Source organism: Ascaphus truei, chromosome 2 (genome assembly GCF_040206685.1).
Source record: "Ascaphus truei isolate aAscTru1 chromosome 2, aAscTru1.hap1, whole genome shotgun sequence".
Lineage (NCBI taxonomy): Eukaryota > Metazoa > Chordata > Amphibia > Anura > Ascaphidae > Ascaphus > Ascaphus truei.
Genome location: NC_134484.1, coordinates 79,628,404 through 79,642,558, shown reverse-complemented (window position 1 = coordinate 79,642,558; position 14,155 = coordinate 79,628,404). Strand labels below are relative to the sequence as shown.

Sequence of the window (14,155 nt, the reverse complement as noted above, 5' to 3'; positions counted from 1 at the left end):
GCTGATTTTGGGGAGAGTGACCGGGCACCATGGGTTGTATGTCGGTTAGTAGGGAATGATGACAACTTTTAATAGGCTTTCGGTTGGAGTGGGAAAGATGCAGTTGGTAATAGTCAAAGGTTGTAATGAGATTGAATTTGGTGAGATCAATGGCTGATTTTGAGGAGACTGTAAATTCTCGGAAACCCATTTAAAGGTTAAGTGGGCTGCAGAAATTATAAGATTGCAGAAGAAAATGGTGAGTAGCTAGGAGGTTGAGGAGTTGGAAAATCAATGGACCTTCGATTGTAAGGCCCTTGTTCGGCTGGGCAGAGTTGATTGGAATCCTTGTAGAAGTAACTTGATAGAGGCGTTCACCAAGATGGAAGGACTGTCTGGGTGTGTGATAGGGATGTATTGTTGAATACCAGGTAGGTAAAGCTTAATGGTTATGGGTGGTAATCTGAGAAGCAATAGGTGGACAAGGCCAAAATAACTTTGTGGAAAATGGAGGGGCGAAAATTAAGAAGATATTGAAATTTCTCCAGACGAGTAGGCTTTTCTGGTGCTAGGATTGAGGGTGTTCCACAGGAATTGGTGAGCATGGAGGAACAATGTGTGGAACTGTGTTCAGTTCAGCTGTGGGATGATGGAGAAATAATTCCTTGGTAGTATGATGTTGGGAGTGGCTTATGTCGTAGAAAAATTGAGTTTCACACTCGTCACTTTTCAGGTAAGTGATTTGATTGAGAACTTTTATTGCTAACAGCTGTATGCAAGAGTGCATTAATACAAATCAAACATTGCTTTCTGAGTAACACAAAGGGCACTGCTGAGATAGTCCAAAACAGTCTAACTTATACCCCAAAAAGGGGCGGGCATGCATTAATCATATGTCATTATTGGTTATACATTTGGTATATATTTTAGCCGACTAAACTTATGCAACCTGGCAATCTCATCTTCCCCCTTCAAGGCTAACTGCTGTATATCTCTTGACTAACTCTACAAAGAGACAATTAACAGATAAGAACTTGACTTGCCCACCTCAGGAAGCTAAGCACAGCTATAATAGAACAGTTATTATAAGGTGACAGAAATTCAGAGAAGAAAAAAAAACTACTTTCAAAGGTCTATTCTACTGCTTCACTGCTACCCATAATACACTGTAACAACATGGCTTTTTATATAGTTATACATATTAGTAATATAAAAAATATTATACTTCCACACTTGTCTGGATAAAATAGTATGGTATGATGGTTCCATAGGTGTCCCCACATAGAAACAGCTGCAATAATGAGGTAGATTCGGGACAGGGCTGAGGTTTGTGGAAGTGTTGAAGGGAAATTAATTCACATAGCAATGTGACAAAATCCTGGCATTTTGGAAGATGGCAGCTTAGCTTTATTAAGGGGTAGCATATGTGAAGGCTTGCAGCAAGGAGGGATTGTGATCCTGGCGAAATAACATGCAACCTTTTGTGTTTAAGGAAATAAGCAGTTGTGGATGGTCGAATTTAGCTGAGGCATCAAATTACACTAGATTGGGGCAAGTCCAGGTAGGAGAGGATCAAGAATTAGAGATGTGGAAGGATTGCCACTGCGAAATAATGCACATGGCGAACTTAAGATAGCCTAAAGTGACAAGCTCTGTCACGCTGTGCTCACCACAAACAAGACAAGACTCTGGTACTGAGGTGGGAGTAGATATAACGCCACCGACAAGCACAGGGGCAGGTCCGGAGTATGGATAGTCGAGATCGCCGGGTCTGGGGTGGAGAGGTTAGAGTCGTCGTATATACTTGCCAAGGTAAGGGTTGGGGAGGTCGGGAATGTAGTGGGTACTAGAAGCCGAGGTCGGAGCTGGAGAGGGTAGAATGGTCGTGGTCCGAATGTTGAGGTCAGGGTAGGAGAGTTGCAGAGAGTTGAGGGTAGCCGAGGTCAGCAGTCCAGAGAAGCGGTAGTCCAAAGGCAAGCCGGATCGGTACACAGGTAAGCAATAGCAGGACAAGACAGGACGTCTGGAACACAGGAGAGTTAAGCACAGGGAACAAGAATCTATGCTCAGCCAAAGTGCCAGTGGCACAGCTGAGCATAAATAAGCAGAAGGAGCCAATCCCCTGGGAGGGGTGGAGCAGAGGTGCGGCCTCCGCGGAACAGCGATAGGCTGTAAGAGAAAGCCAGGGGAAGGTGGTAAGGGCTAATGTCCTGTTGCCACGGAGCTTGGGTGCATCACGTGCGTGCGCCGCACGCTGATGATGTGGGGGGATTAGATGAAATCTACTTGCTTAAAACAAACTTTTTGCAACCTGGTATGCAGCTATTTCTTATCATTGCTGGGCATCAATTATCTCCAATGTGACTGACTTAACTTCCGCAGGAATGGAAGTGCACAGTAGGAACCACAAAGTACAGTTCCCACATCGGCAATCAGCAATTTCTCTGCCCAGTGACAGTGACGAGAAGGCTGCTAAATGACAGGCCTCAATCTGTTTCTACAATTCCTGTGAAAGAACCACCACATTCTCAGTATTGTAAACAGGAATGGATACGGTGTATATTTGTGTAATTTGGCAGAAAGTCACAAAATTGCATATTTGTTTGGTGACATTCTTGAATGTAAATCTTTGCAAACTACATAACAAACATACAGGACACCTACAAGCTCATATTGAACCCCCAAAATTACCACAACATATATATAAGCATATAAGTAGCACATAGGAGTGCTACTGAGCATGGCAATATATATTTAAAACTAGAGACAGAACATGAAACACAGACAGAGCTCAGTGCACATCCAGTGAAACTTATACACGGTACAGTGCCCAAATATATATGTATAGATATTTATTTAATTAAAATGGTCTTTTAGTTTAACATTTTGGGCAAAGTGGTGTAAGCCCTTGAGCCCCACTACACAGCAGACCACATCTCAAGGGTACCTAACACTAATATAAATTCTTAATAACCTGTGCATTACCAGGAAGAATGATTTATAATAAATCTGTCTCTGGTTTTAAATATATATTGCCATGCTCAGTAGCACTCCTCTGTGACACTTATACGCTTATATATATATATGTTGTGGTTATTTTGGGGGTTCAATATGAGCTTGTAGGTGTCCTGTATGTTTTACAATTCTTGTTCAGCTAGTCTTAGCTGATTGGAGGGTGGCTCCTCCTACCTAATTGAAGCTCACCCCCTCCCACATTTAAATGGTTAAAAGCTCACTCCATTGCATCTCCCACTCTCAGGGGAACTTGCTTGCTTGCAGTTTGATTATGACAAATCTAATACAGAGTGCTTTTCCTGGTAATGTACAGGTTAATAAGAGCTTCAATCAGACTTAGAACTATGCAACTAATTTTGACAGATTTATTATAAATCATTCTTCCTGGTAATGCACAGGTTATTAAGAATTTATATTAGTGTTAGGTACCCTTGAGATGTGGTCTGCCGTGTAGTGGCTCAAGGGCTTACAACACTTTGGCCAAAATGTTAAACTCAAAGACCATTTTATTTAATAGATATCTATACATATATATTTAGGCACTGTACTGTGTATAAGTTTCCCTGGATGTGCACTGAGCTCTGTCTGTGTTTCATGTTCTGTCTCTGGTTTTAAATACATAACAAACATGCAACTTTATGTAGAAAGTTAGAACATTATTTGTGACAAGAAATGCAAGACACCCACACATCTCTAGTTATAAAGTGTATGTAAGCAAAAAGTTATATTTACCAAAAATATATATGTTCCAATGAGCTATGCATAAAATAGCATATTAACATGTAAAACAGTACAATGCATATGGTACAAATTGTGCATAAAGAAGACATTGAGATAATGAATATGCAGTAATTTAATGTTTCTTTGTAATGTTGATTTGGAAACAACTTACAAAGTATGCACGTTTGGGTAATATTAATGTTTGTACATTTTATAGAAAGTGTTGTCAACCTGATTTCTCCAAACACCGCTCCATCCTTTAGAGTAACCAATACTGTTTTGTCATCTGGCCCGCCTAATACTTGAACTGCACCCTGCTTTATGATATACATCTCTCTTCCAATCTCTCCCTAAATATAGAAATATGAAAAACATATTACTCAAATATGAAACATATTATGCATACATTATTAAATATCTTGGATGGTATTTAAAGAAGGAAGTTTGTAAGGCAAACATGTATTTTAATAGCTTTATACTAAAGTTCTATATCTCAACTAACTTCTCTTGCAAAAACCAGTGGAGAGCCATAACTCAGTTTAGTTTTATCATTGCACCATTTTCATAGTTTTTAGATTCAGTTTGTGTTATAGTAACGACCAAGCAGCACGGCTGTATTTGAGGAAGTCCAAATGATTTTTTTCATGAAAAAAACAAGAACATTTTTAATTGTTAAAATGTTTTCCTTGTCTCAGTTTTGGAAATGTTGGACTAGCACAAAATAAGGCAAAACAGTAAGTCTTTTACTTGGGAAACGGTTCTTTTACTGTATCAGCAAAGGTACTGTTGGTAGAGATGGGCAATTTTGGGGCCGGATTTGGATCCGTAGCGGATCGGCTGGTTCCTTTGCGGATTTCAGCGGATCAATCTCAAAAGGAGCGATTCGCATTTTGCAGATTTTTAAATTATTATTACTAATACACTCCACGAATTCCACAATTCGTTGACGGACGTTAAGAAGATTCTACAAATTTAACGGAGTATATCCAAAGGCTGTTTTTGATGAATCCGCGTGGATTAAAATGGACCTAATCTGTTCGAACGAATTTTGGGGGGAAAATGCGAGAAAATCCGGGAAACGGATTTGGGCAGATTCGCCCATCTCTAACTGTAGGAGCTCCAGTTACTTTTTATACACATAAATAGTATGGAAAAGTTTAAGGAACTGATAGGGAGTGAAGGGGTTAACTTCCTCACTCTGCAGGATCAGAAGACCACTTCCTAGCTGTCAGGTCTGCTAGGGTGTTTGCAGTTAACTCCTGAGCAGAAATGTTCTTTAAAAGGAAGAAAGTTACCGCCTGTCATAGATTCAAGAGTCTGCAAGGAGACAGGTTCATGTTTCTCAAAGGGATTGCTTGAGAAACAGCTAGGCCTCAAACCCATCAGGAAAACCCACAGAAGTTTCCCAGGACCTGGAAGGAAAGGTTTATGTTGCCCAAAGAGATTTCCTGTGAGTAGGAGGTATTCACAGCCTGCAACAGAAGCATGTGAAGGAAGCTGGGTTTCAAAATCCTGGAAACACTGCCTAGAGACAGCCAGGACTCCTACCTGCTAGCACAGATAAGGACCTTTTTGTTTCTGGCTGCAGACCGTTTCTGGTTATTAAGACTCTTTATGTTGTGCTGCACTGCAAAACAACTAAAACGTGGTGTGTTGAGTACTTACTGATCGAACCAGGAGGCCACCCTGTTACAGGGCCTTATTTTATATCCACCAAAGTAGCTGTTGGTGTTGTTTGTGGATGAAAATCCTCATTACCACCTAAGAGTATAGTGCACAACTTTATTTCTAAACATAATCCCAAAAATAAATACCTAATAAATAGCAGTCATAAAAATAATATCTGAAGTAGGATTTTTGAAATGTGAAATATGAAGGCAGCTATTTTGTGATGTTATTTGTTATACAGAAACTAGTTAAGAAGGTGCCATTCATTGATATTCATTATTATTCACTTGACTTTGTCTCTTCTGAAAGAACCTGTCTAATCCTTATTCTTCTCTTTGCATTTTACATGTAGCGGTCATGTAAAATGGCTACAGTCATCTCTCCTGCTGACAGTAAGGCCTGGTAAGTTGTGGGCATGCCAGCAGTAATCATGGAGGTTTGCCCTCACACCCTGGTGGGGTGCCCTGTGTATGGATGGGAGTGGTCACATGCTCTGACTCCATGGTTAGTGATGTCAGAGGTGTGTCAGCTTCCAGAGTGTACATAAGGCACAGCACTGAGTCTAAAGTTTGTTCTGGCAGGAGTTCAAGTTCTAGTACTAGCCTGAGTTACTGAGAGTTCTGGTTATGTTATAGTAACTGAAGAGGAGACTGTGTCCAGGGACCTGGCACAGGGCAGAGATCCCTGCGGGGATAGGGAATCCCTATCTAAGGAGAGATACACCTTTTAAAGGGAGGCACTGACTGGACATGAGTGGCTAGATATCTACTGCGAGGGGCAGCTAGCCCACTCAGGCAATAAAGATGTTCTCAATCACAAACCCTCTCGTGTACATGTGTGGAATGAATATACAGAGAGGAGCACCACGGAGGAGTTCCTCAACAGGATCATCCCCATGCGGACGCAGGGACCCTGATGAGGTGGAGGCGCTGCACTGGAACTAGGTGAGACTCGGCACACTACCTCAGCTGCCTGTCTGGACGGGTCCTCCCCACACACCATCATGCGGGAGACTCAGGAGTCCTGTTGCCAACAGGTGCACCACCAGACACTACCACACTGTAATGGGGGCCGGTTAGACCACAGGGGTCAATGTGAGATTGGGTGGGTCAGGCCGGTTCACAAAACCCGTTACATACACATAAAGGATAAAAGAGGAGAGACTAGTGTTGTTTCAGAGCAAATGTAAACAAGGAGTATTGCTGAAACTGGATGCATTTCAGCCTCCTTTCTGCAGTACTTCTATGGAATATTTATCAAAGTCTTCCAACGGCAAAACTGGGGTTAAGTATTTGGGAGACTTTGATAAATGGGCCCCCTCTCCCCCCGCCTAGTATCATAAATTATATCATACTGCTTCATGATTCCAAAGAAGAAGCCATTTAGTTTTGCATGTAATTATCCCTATACTGTACATACATTTTGAACAATCTGAAAAAATATATATATATATATATTTCAAAAAGGCTGGGGTCTACCTTTGAATTATGGAATAATTTATATGAATCATTGAAAATGACCTCTCTTCACCTAAACTGGCAGTGCCGTCATCATATCTCCTAGCTTTCTAGTATAAAGTATGCAGATAAGTTCAATCTGAAGCTTCATTTACACATACTGTACACTCACTACTCCGATGGGTTATGCCTCAACATTACGACGGAATGACAAACTGTTACAGGAAGCAATGAAGAGCGCGGGAGAGTGAGAAAGAGATAGTGATATATAGTAGAAAGAGTGTGGGAAACATTGCATGACATGTATAACATAACACATTTTGTGACACTAAGAGTTGGAAGAATATTGTGTGAAATAGAGGAAAACAGTTATTGCCTAAGAAGTAGGGTGACCAGATTTTCAAAATTAAAAATCGGGACATATTAAAAAAATATTTATGCAACAAATAATACCACTAAAAAAAGAAATATTATAATTATATTTGTTTAATAGCATCCCCCTTTATGCTGTATTATTGATGCTCTACCTCGCTCCCCCCATTCTTGTGCCCTTCCCCAAATTACCCCCCTCATTCTCTCTCTCTTTCTCTCTTCCCCCACCATTTTCTCTGAAATTCCCCCCCCCCTGCATTTTGTCTCTCACTCTGCCCCCATTCTCTCTTTCCCTTACCCATCATTCTCTCTTTCTGTAAGGGTTCCAGTCCAGGCTTTGGCTGGAACCCGCCCTTAACTGGCTGCTGTGGACATTTTGATTACTGGTAGGCTGCTATATTGGATGCACCTGTTTAGCAGCCAGTGAATTCCAGCCCCTGCCTGAGCATGGCATACTTTTCACTGTGTTCCTGGCCACCCTGGGTTCTAGTTCCTGAGCCTTCCCAGTTCCTTAGCCTTCCCCGTCCCCATTCCTGAGCCTTCCCTGTGGCTTGCCTATCCCTGTGGCATTCCAGTTCCAGAGGCCAGCCTGTTTCTGTGGCTTGCCTATCCCTGCGGCTTCCCTGATCATTTGGAATTCATGTTGCTGACCCCAGACTGTGACCCCGACCTCGCTGCCTTGTGTCTGCCCTGACCTTTTGCCCGTCGCCTGGATTCTGCACCACTGCCGCCTGCCCTGACCCTTTGCCTGCTTACTGACCACGGATACTCTAACAGGACTCTGTCCCTGGGCTCTGGTCGGTTAATTGTTAGATAATATATACTATTGGCATTCAAAAGAGGCCTTCCACTGTACGTCCAAATCATAGCCACTATGTCTTTTTAATGATTATCCCTTGCCTTTTAAAAAGAACACTTTTGCTGTTGGTATTCACATCGTTCTGAAGGTTACATCTTTCAATGTGAAGATGCCCTTTGCAAAGCTGTCAAATGTATAAAATAGATGTCTGCATAAAAGCTTCTATTATAGAACATTTCCCATGTTTTGTACTGTCATTTTGCTGTAAACACCCTGTGTTTAAAATGATTTCCAGTTCAAGTTAAAGGAAAAGCTATAATTATAAGTAATAATAAATGTTTTTCTACTACCAAAGTGTGTTTTTATTTTGTTTCTCACTAAACTACGTTTGACATTTAATAGCTGTAGAAAACTCCACATAAGTGATTAGCCCTACGGAGAACTGCTTAGCACTCAAAGATCTTTAGAGATGCAGTTTATGGTATTTCAGTTCTGATATATACAGTATTTTTAGTTGAAATATTATATATTATAATCAAGTTTTTCAACGTAACCAAATATTTTACCATGCAATTAACTAGCATTTATATTTAAAAATGATTGAGGCAAAATAATTTTTTAGGGACGCCTACTCACATTCTGTATGTATTAAATACACTGTTACATTTCACTGTTAATGTATGCATCAGTAGTCAGACAAATTGCATATTCTTACTGAGGTGGAAATTTTGAGTTGGTTGTACATAAATGCATTAAAAATCCAATTGCAAAGAAGATGTCAACAAAAATCCTGTTAAATATTTTGGAACACAAGGTATGTTTTCACTCACTTTTTTGCATACAAAATCGCCTGGTAAATAGACGATGGATTTCAGTCTCAGTAATAGCTCATGAATCATTTGTGAGTCGCAACCCTGTTAAAAAAAAAATTGTTGTTGATTACTATAATAAACCCACTTGGGGTAAAAAGTACCAGCAAAACATTGCATATTCATACACATACTCTTTTAATGACATTTCTGATGTAAAGCAATAATACATACTGTGTGTAGTCCCACACCCTTAACACAATGTCCATTCTGCTGAGCTACAGATGTACAGTAGGAGACATTACTGCTCCCATTAATGCAATACTTTACATCAATGCTGGACTTGCTGGTGCAAATTAATTTGAGCTTCAACGTACTGTAGATGCTTTGAAACATATGGTAACAGGAGAACTTTCGTTTTTCTCATTATTTGTGCAAAAATTACTCATTAATGGGAGAGGCGACGTATGTTACTTCAGTGTGTATAGTTGTACCTAAATGCTCTCAGATGTACTGTATGTATAGCTTTATTTACAGTATATAGGCCAACAGTGTTCTCAGCGCTTCACAAAGCCAATAGAGTACAGGGAATTATAATAATACAATAAACGCAGCAAATTCAGGCAACAGGAAAGGAAATCCCTGCCCCGAAGAGCTTACAATCTAAGTGGTATGCTGGGAGACTTAGAGACAGCAGGTGAGGGAATAAGCGCAATAGATGGCAGTGCTTGGCCACAATGGTTGGTAGGTAGTGACTGAGTATGGAACAGTAGCCATGAGTGCAGGCAATTGGGATGCTTCTTTTGCGATTGAGTTTTCAGGTTTTTGGTATTAAATCAGATGGGTTAATACCAAGCAGGGAAAGATGTGTCGGGGAGGCGTGGGTGAGAGCAGGTGTGTATATGGATGGGCCCAGGATTAGGAGAGATATGAGAGATAGATATGAGAGAGATACAGTATGAGAGAGAGAGAGATATATATGAGAGAGATGAGAGAGAGATGAGAGATGAGAGAGAGAGAGAATATTTGTGAAGGTGCTTTATATTGAGGGGTATAGAAGTTGTTGGGAAAGAGGCGTGTAAATAGTGGTCCAGTTTATGGGCACACGAATAGGTAGAGGGGAGGAGAGATGAAGAAATGTGGATGGAAGGAGGGGAGTGGGGAAGTTGAGAGAACAGAAAAGTTTACAAAGGAGTGAGACAACAGCTTACAAAAAAAAGCAATAGGGAGGGCATAATCAGAGGCAGGAGGAGAGACTTCCCAGGTATTGAAGGGTAAGAGTTGAAAGAGAAGGGTTTTAAATCAGGCCTGGGAGGGCAATGTAGCACTGAAGATTAAGCAGCAACTTAGAAACAGAGTCTATAGATGTGTACACGTTGTCAGAGCATTTAGAAAGTCAAGTTATAACAGTTGTAGGATTGTTGTTGAAGTGCAGATTATATTAAGAAGGCAGAGTATCAGTCTCACAATATATTATGCCATATTTATTATGTAGTGCTATACAATAAACCCCCTTCCAGCACTGGTTAGTAAATATGGCTCTTTAAGGCCTGTCTAAGTTACTCCGCATGAAGGGTGTCTCATTGAGTAGCACTTCTTGAATCATTGTTTTTTTGCTGTAAATTGAGGCTGACAGAGGCATTGTATATGCGCAATTTGGGGAAGAGGGAGTTGGGTATGAAATCTACTTATTATAATTGAATGCATCAGGTTCTGTTCCTTACAACATATAAGACACCAGCACTCCTTAAGAAACCAAGATAAATATGGTGAATAGTGCAGTGGGGAAGACAAACAATGAACACAATTGAAAAACTGGTAAGCAATTGACCCAAGTGGTCCCCCTACATAACAGCAATCAATCACACCATAGTTAAACCCTAACTGTATGAACCAAACATGAAAAGGTAGAGCTCAGAATACCCAATAGTGGTAATGATATGATGTACTGTATATGATAAAAACACTTTTATTAATGATATAAAGCTATAATAAGGGGTATTAAAAAACTCCCCAGAGCAAAGAATGGGCTTCAAGAGTAAAGACTCCAATGCAGTACTAAATGACTGTAGCTCACAGTGGGGCTGGTTAGCCTGACACAAATAGGCAGATGAGTCTACAAGGAGGAAGGGAGCTCCTAAGCAAGCTTCCCCCTCCCACGACCACTCTATAATTGATACTATAATAAATGAAAATCCATACTCAAAATGGGTATGTAACTGTCAGGACCGCACCTCCGGTCCCTGCACCTTCCTACCTACCAGCGTCCACGTCCCGCCGTGGCTGCCCGCGCAGTCACGTCCCCCACTCCTCCACCGGCCCACGACGAGTTGGCGTGTCGCTCCCGCCTTTCGGGGACACGCAGCGGGTCAAGTCCATGTGCGCATCTTGGCGCGTTGTGCTCCGGTCTCGGGCGCGCACACACCATTTAAAGGCACTAGCTTCTGCAATAACGCCTGCACTAATCTCTGGGCTACACCTGTGCCACATCCAGCCTCAGCCTATTATCGCTCTACCTACATATGAGCCACTCCTTCCCCCTCTCCCTCATTGGTTCTCACCTGCATATATTCTCATTCCGCCCTCTGGTTGTTGCTGAGCATAGACCTTTCTATGCACCGTGCTCATTCGCAGCCTGAGTACTTGTTCCTGTCGGTATCCTTATTCCTCTCGTGACCCTGCTTGTGCCTGACCTGCCTCTTCTTGTTTCCCTGGACCTTGGCTTGTTTAACGGACTTCTACGCTCTCTACTCCACGACCACGGCTTACGGACCTCGACCATTCTACGCTCTCTACTAGACGACCACGGCTTACGGACCTCGACCATTCTATGCTCTCCAACCCCGGACCATAGGTAAGTACCCGGTCCAACACTAGTATAGGGCAGCGATCCCGATGGCCGTTTCAGTCGTCTCAGATACTGTAGTGCCCACGGTTATTCTAACACAAACCAGTGACATTCGCCAAAAAGACCCAGGTACACCCAGGTACATGCTGGATACATGCCTTTAACTTGCCTTAAACTAGACCCAGCATTTCTGCATTGATTCTGCATCAGATTAACGGCGTGGGTCCCTGGCAGCCCCAAGGGACTGCCAGGGACCCCTGCTGTGTTAATGCTATGGGTCATTATTCAATGCAGAAATGCCTTAAACTTGCCTTAAACTAGCCAGGTTACACATTGAATGTAACTGGGCTAGTTTAAGGCAAGCTTTAGAATACTCGTGGTCTCATCTGTTATCTAATATTATTCATTGGCACCTTCTGCTTGCCGATGAGGACTTGTGTCTGGTACTCAAATCCAGATCAACATTGGTAAGCAGAAGGATGAGGAATTTAAAAGACCTACTCGTCCATAGTCACTATACTACACCAGTTTCTAAAACGTGGCTGACGAATATACCGAATGGATCATTTAAATGCGGGAAGTGCAAGGCTTGCGCCTTCATGCTGCCTACCAAATTATTCCACTATTGGAATAATACCAAAGAATATCCGATCAGGACCTTTTATTAATTGCACAACTATTGTGGTCATTTATATGGCCTCATGTGATTGTGGCAAAAAATATGTGGGGAAGACCCACCGCCAACTAAGACGCTTGGTCTTGGAGCATGTGGGGTCTATTCGCAATCATTTGGAAACACCAAATAGCTAGGCATATAAATGATGCACGAGGGCAATATGCAAGTCCTTAAATTCTTTGGCATAGATCATATGAAGATGGTCAAAAACAGGGCGACTGGAAAAGGATCCAACTGCAGAGGGATTCTAGGTGGATCTACGACCTGCAGACCCTGTCCACTAAAGGTTTGAATGAGGGGTTTCTTTTTACCCCTTTTCTGTGACATGGTCCATTTCATTTTTAACCTTTGTTTTTAGTTATTCCTCTTTACTTACAATGTTCTCTAGTTGCTATCTGCACTTTATATCTAGGTGTTACATTTGCTCTCCAGTTCCCACCTTTGTATTTCGCTCCATAAAATGGGTCGATTTTTGTAGTTTTAATATATTCATTCCATTTACTACCATAAGTAGTAATTTTGAGCCGACCCAAAATTTTGATTTTGACGCGCTTTAACTAGTTGTAACTGCAGCTCGCACATACTGTATTGTGTGCCTATATCTTAACCCCTTAGGCCTTGGCTATAGAGGGCGTGCGCACGACGGAGCAACTTGTGTCATGTGCGCCTGTTGCCCGAGTGATCTGTGGACTGAAACCGCTCGCGACGGGGAGGCGTGGCGGAGGTGTGGCTGTGACATCACAAAGCTGGTTTGCCCTCATTGGCTGAACCGCTCACATGACCCAGCCATCGCGCGTCAAAATCACATTTTTGGGTCGGCTCACAATTCAGCCATGCCGTCGTCCTTCATCGCACGCTCTATGGCCTGCCTCATAGAGGTGCAGCTCGTTGTTCGCACCTGCTGATAGGGTTACCTTGATGTGGTTGCAGGCTTGAAATTTTTGGGCAAAGGATTGAACTACATGACCCATTCTTACTAATAATATATATTTTTAAAAGAACACAGAAAAAAACATATAGTAATGATCTAAATAATTAGTTATATTGGATGTGCATTGGGGCTTCTTTGTTTACTGGTGTATATTTGAGGTCACTTTCTCAGTAGCTCTCCAGTAGACACAAATATATATATATATATATATATATATATATATATATATATATATATATATATATATATATATATATATATATATATATATATATATATACACATAATACTGTGGGAGCCTGGGTTTTGAGCTTGCTAAAATTGGGTATGTCCCAATAATATTTACCTTGCTTGCAGGTGTAGCAGTGGCACCAGAGCAACCTCAGAGGAGCCGCACATGTCTGGAGCGGTGGTTCTGCATCCCATAATGGCTGAGAATCCTATTCGGGACGCTCGCGGCACGTGGCGCAATTACAGGCATTTAGTGGTCACCTCAGGGTGGGATGTTGCGCCATGCCATCGGGAGTAATTTCAGTAGGCGGATATCACCATGGTTGGGCGTTCTGTCCATCACATGTTATCTGCTGCTCCAGCAGATCGTGAACGTGTGGTGGGTTTTAAAAGATATTTGGTTATGTTTTCGGGTGAGTCAAGTGTTGGTTCTTGTTGTTGCAGGATTGTGCCAGGGATTGTTTCTTGAATATAGGGGTGGGGGGAGAGAAGGGGATAAACCCTGCTCAGCTAGTGATTATGGGAGGAGAAACTAACAGTGGTGCTATCTGGGATTGAGGGGTACATGAATAGAGGAAAGCAGAGATCCCTGCTGATGCACTCACTTGAGTCAAAATAATAAAGTTTTAATAAACACATAGAAAACAGAA

General features: G+C 41.8%; 1 protein-coding gene across 4 annotated transcripts in view; it reads right to left on the bottom strand.

The window, feature by feature from the left end:
- CNGB3 (cyclic nucleotide gated channel subunit beta 3) overlaps positions 1 to 14,155 on the bottom strand; it is a 193,662-nt gene that overhangs the window by 29,767 nt on the left and 149,740 nt on the right. For all 4 annotated transcript variants that reach the window (XM_075582968.1, XM_075582972.1, XM_075582973.1 and 1 more), the window contains 2 exons: positions 8,841 to 8,924; positions 3,946 to 4,064 (listed from right to left, as the gene is read on the bottom strand). In XM_075582968.1, coding sequence (XP_075439083.1) covers positions 3,946 to 4,064; positions 8,841 to 8,924 — 203 coding nt within the window. The remainder of the gene's footprint in view (positions 1 to 3,945; positions 4,065 to 8,840; positions 8,925 to 14,155) is intronic.